At 48.9% G+C, this 20,908-nt stretch overlaps 11 protein-coding genes across 11 annotated transcripts; 8 read left to right on the top strand and 3 right to left on the bottom strand.

Moving 5' to 3' along the window:
- Positions 1-172: 172 nt before the first annotated feature.
- On the top strand, positions 173-2,117 carry K444DRAFT_627516 (uncharacterized protein; the record flags this gene model as incomplete). Its single annotated transcript, XM_024882811.1, has 6 exons — positions 173-572; positions 625-688; positions 736-753; positions 799-1,077; positions 1,125-1,951; positions 2,002-2,117. 6 exons carry the CDS (start codon positions 173-175, stop codon positions 2,115-2,117), a joined length of 1,704 nt encoding a protein of 567 aa, XP_024739516.1.
- Positions 2,118-2,551: 434 nt separating this feature from the next.
- Positions 2,552-3,310, top strand: K444DRAFT_610655 (uncharacterized protein). Its single transcript, XM_024879789.1, has 2 exons — positions 2,552-2,902; positions 2,966-3,310. Exon 2 carries the CDS (start codon positions 2,984-2,986, stop codon positions 3,194-3,196), a length of 213 nt encoding a protein of 70 aa, XP_024739515.1. The 5' UTR covers positions 2,552-2,902; positions 2,966-2,983; the 3' UTR covers positions 3,197-3,310.
- K444DRAFT_346231 (uncharacterized protein) lies at positions 3,019-3,670 on the top strand. The gene has a single exon (XM_024872072.1). The coding sequence runs from the start codon at positions 3,247-3,249 to the stop codon at positions 3,583-3,585; it is 339 nt and encodes a 112-aa protein (XP_024739514.1). The 5' UTR covers positions 3,019-3,246; the 3' UTR covers positions 3,586-3,670.
- Positions 3,671-6,008: 2,338 nt separating this feature from the next.
- K444DRAFT_641879 (NAD(P)-binding protein) lies at positions 6,009-7,130 on the top strand (the record flags this gene model as incomplete). The annotated part of the gene is made up of 3 exons (XM_024884676.1): positions 6,009-6,166; positions 6,227-6,815; positions 6,879-7,130. The coding sequence occupies 3 exons, from the start codon at positions 6,009-6,011 to the stop codon at positions 7,128-7,130; spliced, it is 999 nt and encodes a 332-aa protein (XP_024739513.1).
- A 110-nt stretch (positions 7,131-7,240) lies between these two features.
- Positions 7,241-8,569, bottom strand: K444DRAFT_524301 (UDP-glucose 4-epimerase Gal10; the record flags this gene model as incomplete). Its single annotated transcript, XM_024874348.1, has 4 exons — positions 7,241-7,644; positions 7,692-8,142; positions 8,190-8,424; positions 8,541-8,569. The coding sequence occupies 4 exons, from the start codon at positions 8,567-8,569 to the stop codon at positions 7,241-7,243; spliced, it is 1,119 nt and encodes a 372-aa protein (XP_024739512.1).
- A 1,170-nt stretch (positions 8,570-9,739) lies between these two features.
- On the top strand, positions 9,740-11,996 carry K444DRAFT_627513 (uncharacterized protein; the record flags this gene model as incomplete). The annotated part of the gene is made up of 3 exons (XM_024882810.1): positions 9,740-10,028; positions 10,076-10,472; positions 10,523-11,996. 3 exons carry the CDS (start codon positions 9,740-9,742, stop codon positions 11,994-11,996), a joined length of 2,160 nt encoding a protein of 719 aa, XP_024739511.1.
- Positions 11,997-12,742: 746 nt separating this feature from the next.
- On the top strand, positions 12,743-14,536 carry K444DRAFT_524385 (uncharacterized protein; the record flags this gene model as incomplete). The annotated part of the gene is made up of 3 exons (XM_024874351.1): positions 12,743-13,216; positions 13,262-13,343; positions 13,392-14,536. 3 exons carry the CDS (start codon positions 12,743-12,745, stop codon positions 14,534-14,536), a joined length of 1,701 nt encoding a protein of 566 aa, XP_024739510.1.
- A 150-nt stretch (positions 14,537-14,686) lies between these two features.
- Positions 14,687-15,273, bottom strand: K444DRAFT_525254 (TT1751-like protein; the record flags this gene model as incomplete). The annotated part of the gene is made up of 2 exons (XM_024874429.1): positions 14,687-14,986; positions 15,034-15,273. The coding sequence occupies 2 exons, from the start codon at positions 15,271-15,273 to the stop codon at positions 14,687-14,689; spliced, it is 540 nt and encodes a 179-aa protein (XP_024739509.1).
- Positions 15,274-15,578: 305 nt separating this feature from the next.
- On the bottom strand, positions 15,579-16,830 carry K444DRAFT_346017 (uncharacterized protein). Its single transcript, XM_024872070.1, has 2 exons — positions 16,375-16,830; positions 15,579-16,323 (listed from the first exon to the last, which is right to left on the bottom strand). Exons 1-2 carry the CDS (start codon positions 16,616-16,618, stop codon positions 15,884-15,886), a joined length of 684 nt encoding a protein of 227 aa, XP_024739508.1. The 5' UTR covers positions 16,619-16,830; the 3' UTR covers positions 15,579-15,883.
- Positions 16,831-17,553: 723 nt separating this feature from the next.
- K444DRAFT_610648 (uncharacterized protein) lies at positions 17,554-19,218 on the top strand. The gene has a single exon (XM_024879788.1). It carries the CDS (start codon positions 17,872-17,874, stop codon positions 18,931-18,933), a length of 1,062 nt encoding a protein of 353 aa, XP_024739507.1. The 5' UTR covers positions 17,554-17,871; the 3' UTR covers positions 18,934-19,218.
- A 221-nt stretch (positions 19,219-19,439) lies between these two features.
- On the top strand, positions 19,440-20,903 carry K444DRAFT_346035 (uncharacterized protein). The gene is made up of 4 exons (XM_024872071.1): positions 19,440-19,459; positions 19,571-19,689; positions 19,747-20,378; positions 20,474-20,903. Exons 2-4 carry the CDS (start codon positions 19,677-19,679, stop codon positions 20,699-20,701), a joined length of 873 nt encoding a protein of 290 aa, XP_024739506.1. The 5' UTR covers positions 19,440-19,459; positions 19,571-19,676; the 3' UTR covers positions 20,702-20,903.
- The last annotated feature ends 5 nt before the right edge of the window (positions 20,904-20,908 follow it).

Below are 20,908 nucleotides of genomic sequence, written 5' to 3'. Positions count from 1 at the left end.
CGGGTACTCCTACCATCATTGCACAGCCTTGCTCAACCCGCCTCTTCCTCTCCCACCCAATCATTCCACGGATCGCCCTGCATCAACCATCACGTTTTCCCCACGGAGATCTTTCCCCTGGCGCGAGACTAACCAGTTCAGAGCTTTGATAGGTTAGGGAACCCTTGCAACAATGGCCGGGTACCACGAGAAGAAGCTCTCAAGAGCCGTTAGCCAGGTCGACCTCGCTGCCGCTCTGACCTCGCTTCCGAAGGAGCAAGAGAACATCGTCAGATACACCCAGGAGGAGCTGCTCAGCTTACGACCAAAGGACAAGAAGAAGAATGGAGCACATGTTGAGTTCGTCGAAGTTGGCCTACCTCCAACGGATGGGGTAATGACGCCACCAAATTTCGTTGCTCCAGCACCTCCTCCCCCAACTCCTGCTTCCCCTGGGACTCCACCTACCCTGGATGAAGGCGTTCTGAAGGAGAAAGCCAATGGTCTCGCGCCACTTCTTGCAGAAGGAGAGAAGAAGAAAAAGAAGAAGAGCAGTGGCAAGAATAGGAAGGCGGCTCCTACGGGATTTGAAGGTTCGTGCTTATATTGACTTTTGGAATGCCAAATATTCATATCATCTCTCAGAATTCTATGCCGACCCCCCTATCACCCCAGATGAGCATGAGGAAGAGGAAGATCTTTATGATGAGTAAGTGCCCCAGCTCGTGCTGACAGACGAATTCTAACAAACTACAGATCTCGCCCGTTCCCTGAGTAAGTTCACAATATCGATTTTATCAAGTACGCTGACCCCTTTAGTCGCGTTCAAACCTGCATTCAACGCTACCGGGCTCGACGTAACCTCGATTCGGACCGGGCCAACATCTTGACAAAGTACCTGATGCTCGGAGGAGTCGATTCCACGGCCAAGATGTTCACGGGAGGGCTCGATAAAGAGACTTTGGAGAACTCGACAGCTGCCGAAATCGCTGCCATCCAAGCAACTGACTACGTGCAAACTGGTACTAAAAGTGCCAAGTTTTACGATGGTTCCGATAAATGGGTTGTCGATTTCGAGGTGGTCGCTAAAGGTTTCTTGTGAGTAGCTCCTCCACTTTCTCGTGCCTTGTATCTAACTTCCACAGCTCGTATCGCATTCCCCGTATGTTTAGCATCGATCATGAGCGGGAGGTTAAGTTGTACAGCCACGTCATTCGCAACTTCCTCAACTACGTACTTCATCATCGCGTCTGCCCGGAATACACCGAAGATGTCATGGCTGCCCGAAAGGTCTGCGATCTAGCTGAGAAGGAGTTGTGGGCCATCCGACAGCTTCAGTCAAAGCTTCCGGGAGACTTTAATGTTGCCGCCTCAACCCTTCATGGCGGTCGTTATATGCAATATCGACTCAATGCGCAAGCTTGGGGTCTCGATGATCCCGATTCCCAGGACTATGCCTCTACCAACCAAGGTTTCACCGATACGGAGGCTGAAAGAATCTTCAAGACTGCTGTCGCGTTCGCCGGCGACGATGCCCTGTTTATGAAGGCCATGAAGCCCGACATCATAATTACCAAGACGGCGAGGAAGTTTTACGAAGTTGCCGAGGTTGAGCGTCCAAGCCTCAACACGATCGCACAGTACGCGAGCGTGAAAAACTCGAAAGGCGAGACTGGATACATCAAAGCTCTGGGCGTTGTTAGGTTCAAGACTTGGGAGGGTCCCGGTTTCGAGCCTGAGGACTTCACTGATGACGAGGATGGCGCTACTGCGGTCAAGGCTGAAGAGGCTGGTTTAGAATCGTTTTGGCTTGAAGATGAGATCTTGGAGCTTTTCTTCATTGGTCTGAAGCTTGAAGTTGAGGCCCATGAGCTCAATGTTGGCATCAAGTTCTTCGACACTGTTCTTGGCCTTCATTGCTCATTCCATACCTATCTACCGAATGAGAAGATGATCTATTGGAAAGAGCCTGGTAAGTTTGTTTTAAAATCTCAGATAATAGATGATACTAATTTGCTCTAGCACTCAACACTCGCCCACCACCAACGGAGGATGATCCCGATGTCGAGGAGAGAGCAATGGAGGCGATCGCAGAACGAGAAATCGAGGAGGATGAAAAGTGCCTTGGGGGCAAGTAATGCGGAGCTTTCCTTGAGCGACGACAACGGTAATTTGCATACACACGGCGTTCCTGGCATTTGCATAATACCCAGGGTCGGCATATGTTGGGCACGGCATGCCGGCAACGCATCCAACCCGGTAAGGTTCCTTCGTCCATTTCCATTTCGATACCCCTCTTCCCCTCATAGATCGCAATCATTTTCCGGCACATTTCCCTGTTTTTCTCCGCACGCAAAAGTTCGGCCTTGAGGGAGGGATGCTTAACGCTAGCTAGTTATCATGAGAGTTCATAGAGAAACAATACACGTCTTTTCCTTTCACCCAATTGCATCTCGCCCTTTCTATCTGATGCAGGGAAGGGAGGAAATTCCCGAGAGTGTGGTTGCACGAAATTTTAATTCCTAATGCTTGGATTGCTTGATTTTCGCTGATTTTTTAATGAAATGGCGGGTTTCGAGCCGGGAGGGGCAATATAACCGAAGCCCAAAGACGCCACGTTATTCGCTGGTTTGGGAATGGGCCGCCTTTATCTGGCCTGAGAGAAGGGGAATTGTTGGTTGGTGCTTATATTTATTGGCGGTGAGGAGTCGGAGATATTTAGGCGGTGTCTCCTATGTGGAGTGGCCTATCGGAAGGGCATGGCTCCATGGCTTAGCGAGTGGCAGGAAGGGGAAGGAAGGGGAGTGGTGAGAGAAGTGAGGGAATGGCTTTAGTTGTGTCACGGGAAGTCATATATGGTGAGTTGCTGGTTTGGCATTTGTGGGTGCCTTTCCCTTTGGAATTACAATGGATTTGGAAGATGGTGAGTGGAAAACTAGGGGCTTTTTTATGGTAAAGACAGTTATTGACTTGTTGAATTTTTTAGGGGTTCAAGGTTAGTGTTATGAAGAAGGCAGCCGCGGGGTCGGTGGCTGCTGTTACAGTGTTGGTGCTTGCGCTCTTTTCGGTGCAGAGACCTTGCGAGTGGAAAGGTTTCCTGGGTGGCGTGAGGAAGGAGGACTTTGCGTGTAAGGCTGGAACATACACCACGGAGATTATATCGATCGATCCGCAGCTTATTTACATCAATAATTTTTTCGATGTCGGCGAAATATAGGGTTTAATTGCCGAAGGGTTTGTGTTCTCTCCTTCCTCTCCTCTCGTTCAATGCACCCTCTCCCGCGCCCAGTCCTTCATGGGCTCCTTCATCCCTCCCGACGGCGACTTCGGCAAGCCACAACTAGTGCACTACGAAAAGGCAAGAAGATCGATGTCCATCACTACTGGTATGACGAGTCTCAACTAGTTCGAGGGATGAACAGGAGGTGGTTCTCTCGCGTGGCGAGCTTCTTTGTTTATTTGGAAGGAGGGGAAGCTGGGTGTAAGGGAAGCAAGACGTGGTTTCCGCACCGGATGTTAAGGGGGAAGGGGAAGGGAAGTAGGAGGAGCACAAGGAGGAGGCACGAAGTTTGTCCCGAGGAGTGGCAATGCGCTATTTTGGATTAATTTGCATGCTAATGGGACGGGGGATGAGAGGACGGTCCACGCGGGGTTGCCGTTGCTGGAGGGAAGGAAGACGGCAAGGAATATTTAGCCGAGGAAGTTGTATGGGAGGGCTGGGAGGTGGGGAGAGGGATGCTCATCAATGCTGCTTGTTCATCGAAGATAGATTGCAATGGATTACTTGCTTTCTCTCTTCGCTACTTTCAGTGAAGTTTTTGTTCGAGGCAAAAGAGAGGTACTTAAAAGAGTACTTCGCTTGCTGACGAGCGCTCTTTCCTCTTTAGCAGTACCGGAACCGGGCACCAAAAAGAGATGTGCAAGGGGGCAAAAAAAAATTGTTTATATTGTTGAGGCCAAGTTGTCGGACAATAGAGGCAATTCGAACTCACCGATAATTGATGAGCCTCCCCGATTAGGGTGGCCGAATTAGTGAATAGTCAAAATGGTGCTGGTATTGGCTACACACTGTGCAGCTCCCGAAATTTATCCCTCAAATAGTGGGAGGAATTGAACACTGGGGATTACTCAGTGTTCTTGAATTTGTGATTGGTAATTGACACATGTGTGTCGGATAGTCCAAGAATTGTTGAAAGGTGCGAGAATGGTCTAGCATTTGATGTTATTTTCGTGAAATTCCGAGAAATTAATAAGTGAGACAGTTTGGCAACGAAGCAGTTGAGACCGAAAACACTTATACTTGATTCTAAAAGTAGGGCCAAAAGAATCCGAATTCAGACGTCACTTTGTTGATTTGAACTAAGCGAGAGAAGCCCCTTGATTGCACCGAAGACTGATTGAACATTGAAAATTTTCAAAAGATTGAACTGCTCTTACAGGGGACTAAAGGGGAAGGCGCCAAAAAGAATGTGGTTGTGGCCAAGCTGTCGGAAATTGAAGAGAGTCTTTACATACCTTTGAAGCCAATGAGAGGGTGCTACAAGGTGTTGTACACTAATCCGCAAATTTTGTACTCGAGTGCCGTGAAAGAATACAATCAACTATCCTACAGAATATGAAGTCTAGGTCAGAGAATGTCTCCTAAGACCGAAATGTTACACTTTAGTGCCCAGATTCCTGCCCCCTAGGTCCTAGAACCAAGATATATGCGAACAGTGTTGACCTATGAACGTTAGTTCAGTGCAATGTGCGATTTTTTTGTTCGAAGCAACGTAGACAGCTTGACCACAACGAATTTGTGGGGAATAGCTTATTTCATATAATGAAGGTAGAGTTAGAAGATGGGGTGGATCAGACGAAGAAGGGAGTTTGTTGTTTTCGTCCGGTGTTAAGCGAGACGACCCCTGATCTCAACTGCAATTCAAGGGGTGCATTGATTGATTAGGAGAATCTTCTTTCTATTACTTACAAGAGGTGTGCTCTTTGGGTATTTCAAGTCCAGATGTTTCCTGATTTGCAAGACACAAACCTGCAAGCGTCGACATTTGCCTTCTTGACTAATAATCAAGACAATCGATTTCCATTATTTAAAGATTGACTTTATATAACAACTAGCAGTGGTATTAAGGATGGACTCAAAATATCTACGAGAGAGTCGAGACGCTGCGACGGCGAGGAACGAGAGGGCTCGAAATTCTTCCGCCAAAACGTAGCTAAACTCGAGACAGGTCGAGGACTTGCAGGACGAGTTTGATGCTTTGACTAGGAAGATCGCACGCTCAGACAGGAGTGGTAAAGACGAGAGGTTGAATTTGAGGCTGGCAGGTAGCACGTGAATGCTGTGGTTGACACTTTTTGGCATGAAGCCCAGAAAATGTAACAACATGATCACGGTACCGGGTTCCATACCTCTTGGTTATTGAGGCAAGGGCTGGCTTGGTCTGCTGGTGGACGAGACTTCTGACGAAGACCATGAGCTCAGAGACTAAGAGAGACGCTGCATGGGGAGTCTTTCATCGATAGCAAGCATTGAACTTCCAAACACCTTTCAATCCACACTACTCTTGCTTACGTGTATCATCCCAAATCGGGGCCTCCAAAAGAGGGATTCCGAAGAGAAAGAGAATGAATTGAAAGATGTTTTGAAATCAAGATAAGTTGAAGCAATCCCCCCCTTTTCAGCCCCTGAAACAATACCCCCTGTCAGCAACGTGGGACGGCCTTGGCGCTTGCGAGCTCGGCATCAAAAGAGGGGCTCTCCAAGAAATGCCCCGCAGAACGTCATGCACAAAAGTGGTGAACAACGCCCACGCCCTTCTGTTGCGCCAAATTTCTCCCAGGACTGCTTAGCATTCAGTAAACCTTTGTCGGTCAATTAGTTTTCCCTCGTTTTTTCAAAACCTACCGACTCTTTCCTTCTGGCATTGGAGAGTATCTGCATGTCTACAAGATACGCTACTCGGCTCCTGACCTCGAGATTCCAACCCACTCTTCGTCTCAGACAATTCAACAACCACTTCCCCCGCAAGATGGCGACCTCGGTCCCCAAAACCATGAGCGGTGTCCTTGTCGAAAAGACAGGCGGCATCGAAGTGCTGCAATATAAGACGGACCTGCCAGTTCCGACACCAAAAGAAGGCCAGGTTCTGGTCAAGAACGACTTCATTGGTGTCAATTACATCGACACGTAACTGCCTCCCGATCCTATCCCTTCAAACGTCGAACTCCGCATCCTGACAGCGAGCAGCTACTTCCGAACAGGTCTCTACCCCTCTCCCAAACCCGAGATCCTCGGCCGCGAAGCAGAAGGAACAATCGTCTCCCTCGGCCCCTCAGGCGACATGTACGGCTTCAAGCCCGGTGATCGCGTCGTATGGATGGCGGGCGGCGCCTACGCAGAATACACCGCTGTCCCTGCTGTAAAGACACACATCGTGCCCTCTAGTATCGAGCCTGGGATTGCCGCTGCTTCAATACTGCAAGGTTTGACGGCTTTGACGCTTATAAGAGAGGCGTACTTGGTGCAGAAAGGGGATTGGGTTCTCGTTCATGCTGCGGCGGGAGGGGTGGGGCTGTGGCTTTGTCAATTGTTGAAGGCTGTTGGTGCGAGGGTTATTGGGACCGCGAGCACGAGTGAGAAGATTGAGCTGGCGAAGAAGAATGGTGCGGAGTTCATGATTAATTATAAGGAGGAGAAGGATTTCGTGGGGAAGGTGAAGGGGATTACTGGTGGTGAGGGCGTTGCGGTGGTTTTTGATAGCACGGGCAAGGATCAGTTTGAGAATGATTTGGTGGTTGTGGTTAGGAAGGGGACTGTGGTTTCTTATGGGAACTCGGTGAGTTGTGTCTGATATTCGTATGTGAGTTGTGTGAAGCTCGTTGGCTGACTGCATGCCAAGTCTGGCGCTGTTCCCCCGTTGGCAATCTCGCGACTTTCGGCGAAGAACATCAAGGTTTTGAGACCGACGCTTTTCAACTACATCTACACGCGGGAGGAGTTCGAGAAGTATACCGCCGAGCTTTTCGATTTTATCACAAAGGATAAGTTGAACGTTAGGATTCACCACACGTATCCCCTAAAGGATATTGCCAAGGCACACACGGATCTGGAGGGAAGAGCGACAACAGGGAAGTTATTGTTGAAGCCGTAGATTTGGTACAGCTACGAAATAAAGCAGAACTATCTATATGATGAATGCTAATGCTATATGCATGGCTTAAGAAGAAAGTGCCCAATCGAAGTACTGAAAAGATACCGGATCTATTTCTTGCTTTCCTTGACGACCTTGATCAATGCTTCAGGAGCATCTTGGCGATAGCCCCGTGGGTTGTTGCTGACCCACCTCCAGAGGTCCTCGCAAGCATCCTCGAGCGTAAGTTCTGTCTTCCAGCCTAATTCCTCGTTCGCACGTGCCGGGTTGGCAGTGAGATCTAAGACATCACCTGCTCGCCGTCCAACGATCTCATATTTCAAGGGGTGGCCGACAACTTTGCTGAATGCGTTGATCATCTCGAAGACCGTGCAGCCACGTCCAGAGCCCAAGTTCCAGGCTCGAACACCGGGTTTCTTTTCTCGGAGGTGGTTCAAGGCTGCAAGATGGCCCTTGGCAAGGTCGACAACGTGGATGTAGTCTCGAATAGCGGTACCGTCTCTGGAGGAGTAGTCTACGAGAGGTTAGTCTTGTGTTATGTTTGCCAGTGGCTTCTCGTACCATCGCCAAAGACCAACAATTTTTCTCTCTGCCCAGTAGCAACTTGGCCCAACAATGGGAGCAAGTTGAATGGTACACCAAGAGGGTCCTCGCCCATTATTCCGCTGGGGTGTGATCCAGCCGGGTTAAAATATCTCAACAGAGCACCGTTCCATTGCTCGAATGGCTTACCCGCCTTCTTAGCATTGTTGCGCTGAGCATCAATGTGATCCGTGATGATCAATTCGATTGTGCTCTTGGTTCGTCCGTATGGGTTGGTTGGGCCAATTGGGCAGTGCTCGGGAATAGGAATCATATTGGGAACTCGAGTCGCATCGCCGTAGACGGTCGCGGAAGAGGAGAAGACGATATTTGGAACATTGTGCTTGGTCATGCAGCGGAGTAGAGTGATGGTTCCGCCAACATTGACTCGGTAGTATTCGAGAGGGATCTCTGAAGATTCGCCAACTGCCTAGACACAAGTCAGTTCTCTCGTCTGATTTCTTGGGCCAAATTTACCTTCAGAGCAGCGAAGTGGATAACACTGTCAATATTGGGATGTGCAGCAAAGACCTTGTCCAATGCTTCTTCATCTGTGATGTCGACCTGGTAGAAGTCGGGTCGCTTGCCGCAGAGGAGCTCGATGCGGTCGAGGGAGACTTTTGAGGAATTGTACAGACTGTCGACGATCACGACCTGATAATCATTCTCGAGGAGAGCGAGAGAGGTGAATGAACCAATATAGCCGGTGCCTCTGTGCCATTTACTATTAGCATCCTCTAAACCATTTTGGCGCATGGATGGTGGGGCAGATCAAGAGCCAGCCCTCACAAGTTCATGGAGCAAAGGCATAGATTGAAACTAACTTACCCCGTGATGAGAACGGTTCCAACCGTCATTTTTGCTTTGTGGAAAGGCGATTGATTTGAAGAGAGGAATCAGAGGTGCTGAGGTTGTGAGATGTTCTTCTTCGGTCAAGAAATACGAGGGGACTTGATGGTGGGCGGACACAAAATTTCCAGGGACTCCCTCGTAACAGAAAATCCCCGAAAATAACAGGCTGCTGGGTCCCAGACTCGTCACCATGGTTGCGGTTACAGACATCAGATCTGATGAGACAATCAGCAGATGGAGAAATGGAATTGGTGCCCGCACGCTATTCTTGCTTCTTTTTGCAGATGTGTGTCACTGGAAAAGCAATAAGCCGTTGCGCAATGTTGAGGAAGTGACAGCGTCAGCTTCACCGCCAAATTTTAAGTTTCAGCCTCGCTGCCGCTTCACCAGCCTCATTCACCCGCCACCACCAAACCAGCTCCCAGCCACCAGCCACTGGCAAGGAAGCAGCACTTCGCGTTGCAGAGGCCATGATCGCAAGAATGCAAACAAACCACATTCGGACATCCGCAAGATGAAAAAGCCCCTTCCGCTACCTTTGTTAACATTGCTTGTGCTCGCCGAGGAATTTATTTGGGCAGCTGCATGTCCATAGCAATAAATGGCCTCCCATTGTCCTGCACTTGTCGCCCCCTCCCGTCGCGACTCGAGGTCAACTTCACCACCCTGCGCTCGATCGCTGAACAATCGATACAATACTGCGCATGAAGCGCTTGTGACATAATATCAAGTATAGTAGTTGGGGGTTTCGATTGGGACGCGTAATTCAGCTTTTTGGATTGGGTTCCGGCGGAGTATTGTGGTTTTTGGAGCTTGCTATTGTTAGCGACTGTGAATAGCTTCAAGACAATAGTAAGTGGGCTTATTCTTCGCACAATGTTTTCTCAGCGCACAAAACCTTTGCTCCAAGATTCTTTTCCGATCTTCCTCTTCTTCTTTCTTTAAAAATCATTCGAGGCAAGAAATGCGCGTCATTGACTCCCTCAGTTATCGACTGCACGGAACTCGTCAGCTCCCTCTGTGATTTGTTTTGCTGTGTTCTTTGCTAACACTTCTCATTAGGCCTTGATTCCGAACCGGGAGACTTTGATTCCAGTTCAGTCCATAGCATCTCCGATTACACGCCGCTCGACCACCTTCCTCGATCCGATTTCCGTCACTTCCCTCCAACTACAATGTCGACCAGACGCAGCACTCGTGCCACGAGCAGGCAAGCTAGCGATCGAGGTGCTTCCCCTGCTATCTCAACGGCTGATATCCCTGCAACCCCGAGACGTGCCTCCCGCAGAGGTGGAAGTACTGCAAATGCCCCACTGCCTGCGGTCGGCCTTCGAACAAGCACGGCCTATGGCACCAATACAGTCCCAGAACCTGCGAGAGCAGCTGGAGCTCAGGTTGGAGAGCAACTTAACAACATTCTTGGAGGAATTCTCAATCCCGTCCCAGAAACAACCACTTCAGACAGTATGTTTTTGCAGCTTGAAAATGGATATTACTGACCAAATGTGCAGGAAATAGATCTCGTACGCCTGCTGGCCGTGGTGGAAGACACAGCCGTGGAAGTACGCCTGTTCAATCGGATGCAAACCGGAGCTTCCATCATGAGAGTGGTATCTTCAATCAAGCTGCTATCGATGATTCAGTTGTCCAAGATTCTCCCGAGTTAAAAGAGATTCCTGAAGAGCGCGAGTCGGTTGCTTCGGGTCCTTTTCCCATGAGCATTGACACCAGACTTGAGCGAGAAGAAATTGCTATGCGTCAAGAACTCGCGGCCTTAGCTCGTCAACGTCTTATCGAGGCACGAGCAGCCCGTGGTCAGACGACAGTAGCAGACATCTGGAATACCAGAGAGGCATCCTGGGCCTGGGCAGTGTCTTTTGGCAGATGGGTTTGGTCCTTCCGTAAATTGTAAGCTTCCTATATATGGTTTGTTCGGCTCTCCATTAATCGTTACACAGTTTCCTCTCGTTGGGCAAGGAACTTGGCACCTTGGTCGTCATTGCCATCCTCGCGTCCACGGCCATTATGGCCTTCCGGAACTCAGATGTCCAATTTTATGGCATGGACATCACCCACAATATTGGCCAGTTCATCCCATATTCAATCCGCCACCCCTTCGACAACTTTAATCCTGCTGAAATCAAAGACATTCATCGACGTTTGAATGATCTCGAATATCAAGCGGCCAGGATCAAAACCCACTCCGAAATTGATCCGAAAACCTTCGCCAAACTCGAAAAACTGATTCCTGATGCTCTCTTGGTTAAAAAGGATAAGTACGGAAATCTTGTCATTCCTGACGACTTTTGGCATGCTCTTCAAGGCAAGATTCGATCTGACCAAACTCTCATCTCCTATCGATCCGATGGCAAGAGTACTTCACCAGGCACTAGTCTTTCTGTCAAAGACGTGGAACGGATTTCCGGAAGAGAGTATGAAAAGTTCATGAAGAGCAACCAAGCGAAGATGACTGCAGTATTGGGGGATGAACTTGCCAAGAAGTTTCCTCGCCTCCTCGAAGACAACCATATCGCCTCCAAGCCAGAAATCCTCCGAATTATTCGTCAAAGTTGGGACGACAATCAAAAAGAAATCAAACTGGAAATGAACCAGTTAACGAAGAAGCTGGAGAACGCAAGTCGCCTAATTCAACAGCTTCATCAGGACCCTGCCGGTCTCACCGCAAAAGAGGTCAAGGCCATTGCCGAAGAAGTTGTCAGGAAGCTCCTTCCACATGCACAACTCGAAGCTCTGGCCAGATCAAACCTCCAACAAACTGTCAACTATGGCCTTACCCGCGTCAACCATTTCTCCAAAGGCACTGGTGCAGTCATCGATCCCTACAGCACATCCCCAAATTACATCTTTCCAAGTCAGAATGTCTGGTTCCCTAACCGATGGATGAGAGCCATGATGCTCAATTCCGTCCCAGCACCCAAAGCCCCGGAGACTGCACTTACAAGATGGGATGAACATGGCGACTGCTGGTGCTCCCCTTCAAACGATGCCGATGGTTTTGGAACGAGTCTCGGTGTCATCATGGCCAGCACCATTTACCCAGACCAAGTTGTCGTTGAGCATATTTCGCCGTCGGCAGCACTTGAGCCAGGAGCTGCTCCAAGAGAAATGGAGCTCTTTGCCTTCATGGATAGTGCATTGGAAACCTACAGCAGCTTCAAGACAATGTCAGACGACATGTTTGGTGTCGATGCTGACGTGTCCCTTCCATACGGCTGGGTTCGTATTGCCTCCTTCACTTACGATATCGAATCAAATCAAAATGTTCAGTCCTTCCCAGTGCAGTTGGACATGAAAGCTTTGGGCGCCGCCACGAACAAAATCATTGTTCGCTCTAAGAGCAACTGGGGCGGAGAGAACGTAGGATATACCTGCATTTACAGAGTTCGCTTGCATGGAGAGATAGCTGCTTAAGGGATGATTATGAGTTTCAGCATACGCATTTGTTGCTTCGGATGGCGTTCATGGGGTGATACCCTGTTTTCATGTATTTAAAATGAATGACAAGTCCTTCTAATTAGTCCTCTTACTGGATGGACCTGACCTACCACACGATAGTTTCGGACGATTGGGAATGAACATTGAAAACCCAAAAATTGAGGTCCTCGGCTCTGAGCCGTGCAACCCCTGAATGGAGCTTGCCGCTTCCAACGTTCGTCCCTGGTCCCCCGCTGCTCGCTTGTTTCAATCAGATTATCATCGGAAATCACTTGTGGGCCCTTCAACTCAATTTTGTTTCCGAAAATTTTGAGTGGTGGAACCAACTGCTCCGCCAGTTCGTACCCTTATGATTCAGCAGTTCATGGTGTCTCAGGTGTCACCATGTTCCCACTCTCCCTGATGACATCAAATTGCAGGGCTTTGAGATGGCCTGCAAGTTGTGTTAGCACACCAAGGTCGTCGAGGTTTTCCGAGAGAGTTTGAGGAAGATGAGTAAATAGACTTTAAAGCTTTTTGCAGGCGCGGCGAGGCCTGGGCCTAAATCTCCACTCTCTTGTCCTGCGTTTCAGACATAACGTACATTGTTTGTTAGTCTCACTGAATTGCATATATAATGAGGAGTATCATCTCGTTCTTGTTTCCTCACGGTCTTCAAAAGCCATTACATTCTTTTCGAATATTGAGCGCTTGTGCTCTGGTCAGTCCTTACTTTTCAAGATATGCATTTCACATCTGCCCTTTGTCTTTTGCTTGGCAGCAGCGCTGGTGTCCTTGCTGATCCTATTCTTACTTCTTTTCCCAACTCTCTTGCCCTGCCGAGCAGTTTCGATCCCATCAAAGAGGCCTACTGGACTGGACTTCCTCACCATCGAAGAACACCATTCGCTGTTTCCCCAGATGGAAAGTCGGCATACTTGGCTTACCTTGACGCTGCATATGCTAGTGTCATTGTCCAGCAAGTCGATCTCACGACTTTTGAAGCCGTCGGCACTGCGTACGAAACGACGGGCTATGAAGCTGCAGGTCTTGTAGCCCACAATGATGGGTTTGCGTTAATGGTAACGATCCATGCAACAGGGTCAACTAACTTGCCACCCACTGGAGATTATGTCACAGCAATCATTCGAGTTACGAATGGTGTGGAAAGCTGGAGAACTCCTGTCAATGGCCCAGGTGTTCACCCTAATACTATGGTATGGCTCTAATATAAAATAACAAGACATGCTAATCGTCCCAAGTTGACTGCTACAACTGATGCCAACGGAGACTTGGTCTACTCGGAGACTGCTGGTCTCTACGGTGCTTACTTTGTTGTTACTGGTAATTATTATCCATGTCCCCTAACACGGTGAAAAGCTGACAGTGCAGGGTACACTGGTGATGCCTCTGGTCACTTCGGCGACTCTATCCAATACGTCAACACCAAAGGAGCTCTACAAACCATCACCGGGGCGAGTAGTGACTTCGGTTGCTCTCACAACACGGGTATTGGTCTGGAGGCTGCTGATGCCGCACCGTTTGCCAGCATCTGTGCCGAGGATCAAGGCGATATCTGGTTGAACACTGAGACACAATACATGTCCGGGGTAAAGATTGCAAACGAAAACACCACGAATGGCTGCAGCGGAGAACCTATGGGAGGCATGTCTGGATCATATTCAAATCTGGCACTCTTCCCGGATACCACCAAATACATCTTCGCATGGCAATCACGGGGAGCTCTCGACTTGACGGAGAATGCCTGGCTTGGAACTCCATATACACAATGCAGTCCCCGCTGGTTGAACCACAATGTCGCTATTGCGACTATGTCGGACAAAAATACCCTCACTGGAGCTGAAGCCTCATCCACAGTTGGCGCGCACAACGGTGATGGACAGGTCAACTGGATCACGTACTCCACCACCGAAGACCACCAAAATGTCCATGTTGCAACCCTCAACCCCAACCTCGCTCTGGTCACCTGGGAAACGCTTACAAACTTTGATTGTCAGCCAGTTCCTCTTGGCTGCTCTGGGACTTATGCTGGAACCTCGTTCCAATTCGTCGACAGCACTGGTGCCAAGGTTGGCTCACCAACCAGCTCAACAAGCTTCTTTGTCAGTGGTGATATTGCCAATGTGGGTACTAATAAGGTCTGCTGGCCGTATGTCGACATGACTTGGGATCTCAGTCAACCATTGGCTTCTGGTACTCCTGTTAGCAAGATGAGCTTTGCTTGTGCTAGCTCAGGGGACAGCACAGCTGGGACTGCTTCATCGCCCTCATCGTCCTCATCGTCCCCATCGTCCCCATCGTCTTCATCGTCCCCATCGCCCCCATCGCCCACACCGTCCACATCATCTTCATCGTCCTCATCGTCTTCATCAGTTGTATCTTCGACTGGCGCTGGAGCGGTTACTTCTTTAAGGACTCATCATCATGTTGCATCCCGCACATTTCAAACAATTACAATCCCAACTGCTCCTGTTGCCGCATCGAGGGCTAATGAATATGGTACTTGTGTGTGGTGAAAAGAAGGATCGGACCGGGTAAGAGGAAGCCCTTCGTCGTCGTTGTCTTATTGTATATATTTTTGGGCTTGCATAGTCTAGCACCTAGACTACTAGTGAAGAAAGCCATATTATGAGATTACTTTTATGCAATACAAATCTCGACCGCCATCAAGCAAGAATATCCCTCACCAAGCCCTCCAACTTCCCGTCCAGAAGCCTCACAGCTTTCATCAACTCCTCATCTTTATTCAACCCTGCAATTAAGCAGCTCGGCAGCGTATACAACACCTCCGTCCCACCGCCTTTCTCTTTCTCAATCACCAACATCTCAACAGGTACAAACAGACCCGCAGTCAAATCTCTCATCAACATCGTGATTGCAATGAGAGGATTGCCGAGGATGATTCTCGTCATCTTGAGACCGCCTCCGACACCAAAGAGTGGGATCCAAGCTCCGTGATTGAATACCTAATTTATCAACATTGGCGCTTTACGCGGATGAGTGAGGTTCATACCTGGAAGATCATGAAGCCGTGAGGTCCAACTGCCTTTTTTGTAGCAGACGTAAACTCTTCTCGGGCTTCATCGGAGTACGATTTGATGCTCTTGGCGATGGCCATCCATTTTCCAGTGTCCGAAGGTGAGCCAATGGATGAGTAGAGTGTTGTGATGACTTCGTCGAAGGGCTTGCTTGATTCGACGGTGATTCGTGTTCCTTCGAAGGATTGCGATTTAGTGCTGGGAGTTTGGGCCATGTTTGTTGCCGTTCGTGAGAGTTAGAGTCGGGGTTGGTTGGTTTGATTTTGACGGAAATGTTGCCAGGGAAAACGTTCCACCCCTGGCTTTGGGTCAGTTTCCTCTCAAATTCAGCTGAACCAGGGCGATTGAAGCATTTAAGGCTCTTCGAGAATCTGGGGTAAGTCGAAGCTGATGGACTTAGAATTTGTGCCGATGGAATGATCAGTAATCAACTATCGGATGCGGGGAAAGGCAGCTGAAGTCGGCCCATAAGACCTGTTCAGTAAAACTTTCTTGGAGTATGTGGCATTTTCAACTAGAACATGGGTAATATAACGTGTTGGGATTGGAATGGTTCCAACGAGATCCTCTTGGGTTCCAAAGACCTCGGTCAACTTATAGATCCCCCGTGGACCCGGCAGCTCCCGAAAATCTAAAAAGCATGTTCGGTCAGAAGACTTGAAATTTTACAGAGGATAGCATTATATCTTGGAGGAACTTTCATTGTGTGTTGGTAGTGCCTATTTCAACGAGGCCCATGACCTGAATGCTGACTCCTGATGTTCTGCATCATATCTTTCCTTTCCGAAATTATACGTCATTCCCGAGTTTCCAATGCAGATTTATTTACAGCACCAAAATGAGCACACCAAACCAACCGAGAGCTACGTGAATGACATTGAAACTAAACGTCTTTCCAGCCGCACCCGGTTGTACAGTTGAAACGGCCGGCGTTGACGTACTCGTCGAATTCGAAGAAGGTGTTGCAATTTTGGGTGTAGTTGTTGGAGATGCTTTCGTCGGACTAGGTGACTCGGATGCCGAGGGAGTGGTTGGACTGGCTGGGGTAGTCGGAGTCGGGGTCGAAGAAGGAGGGGGAGTCAAATTAGAGCTAGAAGAGCTACTTGTAGTGACCGCAGAGCTCGTAGACGATGGGCTGGGAGAACTAGGCGATCCGGTGGGAGGTGGAATGATGCTCAAGGTAAAGGCTGCACCGCATTCTGCGAGTGAAGACCCGTTAGGACAGCAGCCTGCATTTGTACAGAAGTATCCCTTCGGGCAGTAATCTACAATAATAAATTAGTGGCGCTTGTCAACAAGAGGGAGGGAGAACGGACCTCCATTGGAACAGCAGGTCTCCCCAGCACTTGGATTGTAGCAGGTGGGGAATGAGATGCATTCAATGTTTCCTGGACCGCAGGAATGTTCGCAGGTATATGGTGGTGGGACTGGTGTACACAATTGTATCTGCCGCTCGACGATTGACTTTAATGCCGTCAAGCTTATGCGCTGCCCAGCTGATAGCTCAGCAAGAACAGAGCAGGCTGAACCGAGTAAGATAGAGACTGAGAAGAGATGCATTTTTGTTGCTTAAACGAAAGAGTTTGTGGAGAAAATGCTGGTGACTATTCTGAATGAATGTGATCTATAGATCTCTGGAGAGCATACGAGGAAAGGGGGAAGCATCGGGGGCTAATTATATCCATTGAGAACTGATTTGTCATGTTCAGAGGATCAGATCATGAGGTGCCTGACTTGCCGCGCTCAATATTGAAAGGCTCCATGTCCCTGTACCTGGTGAGGCAAGGCTCATGGGGAACGTTCTCCTCGCGGCCAATTAAGTGTTCCTCTAGAATGGGCTCTCAATATCTGCAAGGCTCCCAAAAGCCTCATTCTGCAGGTTCTCGTATTTCAGGAAACAGAAACATCCGTCCTGCATCGGTCAGAACACCATTCGAGGATCAACCCGGCAGTACGGATGAACGTTGGGGCGAATTCCCCGTGTCTTACACGATTGATCGCCAATCGAGTTCTTTGTTTCGCGCCAGAGAAATTTGAAGGATTCTGTGGCGTTCAGAATGAGGCGGTGTGGTGGAGCCGCGGCTGGAAAAATGCAAAATGCTCGCTGGAGCCGGAGTTCCCCTCAGAGCCTTGACGGCCCTTGAAACAGCGACAGTTGAGTTGAGTGACAGAGCTCTGGCTTTGCAAGAGATGCTGTGTTGTATCTCCGCGGCGGTTTTTGGCTTGGTGATGAGTTCTGTGACACCGAGCAGACTAATGGTAGTATGCTCACTGTCCAACGAAAACATTCGTGTTTCTTCGTCGTTGTGGCTAAAAAGTGACTTCGACCTCCCGAATACATGGGTACGATAGGTTAAAAATGGGGAGATGCTGGCAAAGGCTCGAGGATATCATATTGAGATAGATTTAGAGTGCCGACGGAGCATGTCTCCGAAAGGTTGAGGTTATTAGAAGGCATGAAGTTGAATTAACCTTAAAAGCTGGAGGCGGTCTTCCTTTAGCGAATTTCCTCCAACATTCCAGTAACCCGTCACCATTCAACATCCACCTGTCAAGGCAGACTTCACTGAATAATTTCACTCTTCTTATGATCCACAAATTGCATTCAAGTTTCTGTCGAAAATCGCCGAAACGCGTCGAAAACGCGTCGATTCGACTTGCAATGCACAAGTAACGAGGATCAGCCTTGCACTGCGTCCACAAGACTCCACACCATAGTCTTGATTTGTCTTCATACGACAAGAACTGGTATATCTCCAAGCACATAGCCAGGGGGTCTATTGTCATCTGCGGAGAAGACCCTTCGAGCCACGATGGCTCCAGAAAGCCCGAATAAGCAGTACCCTCTTTACAACACCACATTTTCCCTCTATCGAATCTCTCCTCTCTTCACGGGTAGCAGTCTGCTACTCAATCATGTCGCTCTACACCAACATGCACGACGATTTCGAGACATCCTTGCCGGTGAGGTACTGCGCGGGGTACGAGTTGGTCTGGGACCAGATGACAACGTGCTCGCGCGTGTAGGAGCACTGCACACTGTAACATGGAAGCTTCTGCCGGAGGAAGAGGCGTGGGCTGTGGAAGACGAAACATATATAGGGAATGACGATACAATTACAAGCCTGGCGATCAACAGAGGGGTGCTAGTTACGGTTACGTACGAGAAAATGGCATATCGAGCGATACTATTACGAGCTCGACAAGAGGGCAAGGTTGACGAAACCGTGGATAGTGCTAGGGGGGAAGATGATGGATTTCAGCATTTTCCCCTGTTGCTGTCAAAGATGCCTGGGCCTCTACGAGAAACATTCGTGGATTACCTCTCTACAACATTCGACGCTCGGGTTTCAGCTCTTCGCCCATCGAGCACACATTTGACGGATACTTTTGAGAAGTATCTTTCAGATATCTCAATTGGAGAGGACGGTGAGGTATTGGATGTGGCAGAGAGGAGCAGATCGTTGAGAAATGTCATCAAGGAAACGGCCGTCTTTCTTAGTTTTGATTTACCTGATGCATCTGCTTCTCTCAAGACGATTGACATTCAGATTGCACGGGAGGACCTACCAAAAATAATCACAATGGGGAAGCAGATTGGAAAGCAAGGCCCGGGAGGCAATCCATTTCTCGACGCTCTAACGATATACATTAAGGCCCACCTGGCTCTCAATATTGCAGACGAGAGAGTCAAAATTGTGAGGATAGCTTGCGGAGCTTTTGTATTAGGAGGCGAGGGAAGAGTCAAGATTACGCAACCTTTGAACGCTCCTGATGGGGACAGTCCTCAGAGTCGAGCTACCCGAAGATTGGTGAATGATTTGATTAGTGTCGCAAGTGGAGGGGCTTTGTCTAAGGAGGATGGGATATCTTGAACTTGGGGGCTACTTTGGTCATTGCAGAAGTCCGAGACCGAGATACTTTAATGGCTCTTAACCCACATATCTGGGACACTCCTGGGGAGACATAATACCGTTGTCATCAATTTGGCCGAGCCAACGAGTAGAGGTTGCTGGGGAGGAATTAGGTTGTGCTAGTACACCACACAAGGGTACACCGCAGGTATGTAGACCACGCACGTAGCGTTCAAAATAGTTGAATTGCAATGTCCCGAGTCAACTCGGATCATTCTCGATACTTACCCCGGGAATCGTTCGTCGAATTGTGGTACATTCGACGTCTGCTTGTTCCAAAATCTTGAATCTTCTAAAATACTAGACTCCTGTATACCCCCACGTCAACTATGACCTGGAACATTAAAAATGAGTGCCGGTGTTCTGGTCCACCACGAGACACTTTTTTGCTTAACCTGCGCACAAACCTCTTACTGGAGTGGTGTCACGTGTGTTCCGTCATGTGACTCATCGCCGGTCCTTCCTGCCTGGTCGGCCTTCTGTTAAGGTACTTATAATTTAGGTCCTTGCCTCTCCCGTTCCTCGCCATTTCTCGTCAACATTCGCAGTGTTGTAGCCTTTATCTTAACTTGCCACTGATCAAAGTTTCCCACGGCAGGCAAAACCAAAAGTGAGACACGGCAGCCCGACGAGTGGGGGGTGCACAACCGCACCTTGTGGTCCCACTACATCTTCTTGATTTTCCTCCCCACTACACCCTCATAATGTTCTCCGAACGTCTGTACAATTCCCCACTTAGCATACTGTACCTGTGTCACTAACTGTCAATAACAGGGTTCAGCACACTTGCCGCACGGGCGTCCAAGCCTGGCCAGCTTGCCGTCCCAACGCCTGATACCGATCTCGACGCCTCTACAGAACCATCTCCGTTTCGATTTCTTGATCTTCCAAAAGAAGTCCAATCCAAAATCATTGAGACAACTTTGACTATGGAGCGTCAAACATTCCGCCGTCTAAACCAGCCTCCTGAAGATCCTCTTGACACCAGTTCCCCTAGAATATATGACTTTAATATCAATGCTTTCGGCATGCGAAGCCATACTCTCCCCCCTTTCGGTCTACTATTCGTCAATAGAGAGGTATCTGGCGATGCTCTTGCCGCTGTCTATCAAAATTCGTCATTTGCTGTCTATGCGGAGATATCACGAGCTGGTGTGCCTGATGATGCCTTTGGATGCATTCCGAAAGTGGTAAAACACATCAGTCCCATGGTGAAGGAGAATGCCAGAGAAGTTACATTCAGAATTTCAGCCATTAACGAAGGACCCAAAAGACTCCCCACTGACCCAGTGACTATCAACGACGGAAGAACTCTGAGGCGTGCACTTGGTGATCTTCGGGTCCTGTTGAACGAAGCCACATTTCCTTACGCCAAAAGCTTGAATCTCGTAAGTTACATGCTTGGAGTATTAATCTCTCTTGTCGTATTGTTCAACGCCCCCTGGAACATTCTACCCCGAAGAATACTTGAGGTATGCTAACTTCGATTGTTGGGGATTAGGTGCTCATGACTTACGGGCTTGTTCAACAGCACCTCAACATTATCTTCAAGCTGTTTGTTGCTACCGGTTGTACAATATCCCTGGAGGAGGTCTGCAATGTTGGTTTGGGGCCCCACTTTTCGGCAAGTCAGCCAGATAAGACGACGTTCGGTGGAATGGTGGAACTTGCTGCTAAGGAGTGTATGTACTTGGAGAGAATCCCTTTCGTAATTTTGACTGTTTTGTGATTTCCACCCAAGACAATGTCTCAACTGCCTCGGAACATTCTGTACCGAGTAATTACTAACTCATCTTACCTAGGGGGCCAAGAATGGGTGTCAAAAGATGAACCAATTGAGGAGTCGACTTTCGGTCGAGGCGTTTGGCGTGCACAACAAGTTGCCTGGGTCCACCATCGAAAATGGAACAGAGTATTCGCTAAACCAGGACCGGCT

This window comes from Hyaloscypha bicolor (assembly GCF_002865645.1).
Source record: "Hyaloscypha bicolor E unplaced genomic scaffold K444scaffold_53, whole genome shotgun sequence".
Classification (NCBI taxonomy): Eukaryota; Fungi; Ascomycota; class Leotiomycetes; order Helotiales; family Hyaloscyphaceae; genus Hyaloscypha; species Hyaloscypha bicolor.
Note: the sequence above shows the minus strand (reverse complement) of the source record. Positions and strands in the feature narration are given on the sequence as shown.

Coding starts and splice junctions, on each gene's coding strand:
- K444DRAFT_610648 (XM_024879788.1), top strand. CDS start 17,872: ATGGCTCCAGAAAGCCCGAATAAGCAGTACCCTCTTTACAACACCACA.
- K444DRAFT_346231 (XM_024872072.1), top strand. CDS start 3,247: ATGCACCCTCTCCCGCGCCCAGTCCTTCATGGGCTCCTTCATCCCTCC.
- K444DRAFT_346017 (XM_024872070.1), bottom strand. CDS start 16,618: ATGCATCTCTTCTCAGTCTCTATCTTACTCGGTTCAGCCTGCTCTGTT. Junction 16,324..16,374: donor GACCTGCTGTTCCAATGGAG/GTCCGTTCTCCC, acceptor TTATTATTGTAG/ATTACTGCCCGAAGGGATAC.
- K444DRAFT_610655 (XM_024879789.1), top strand. CDS start 2,984: ATGAAGAAGGCAGCCGCGGGGTCGGTGGCTGCTGTTACAGTGTTGGTG.
- K444DRAFT_346035 (XM_024872071.1), top strand. Junction 20,379..20,473: donor TCGTAAGTTACATGCTTGGA/GTATTAATCTCT, acceptor GTTGGGGATTAG/GTGCTCATGACTTACGGGCT.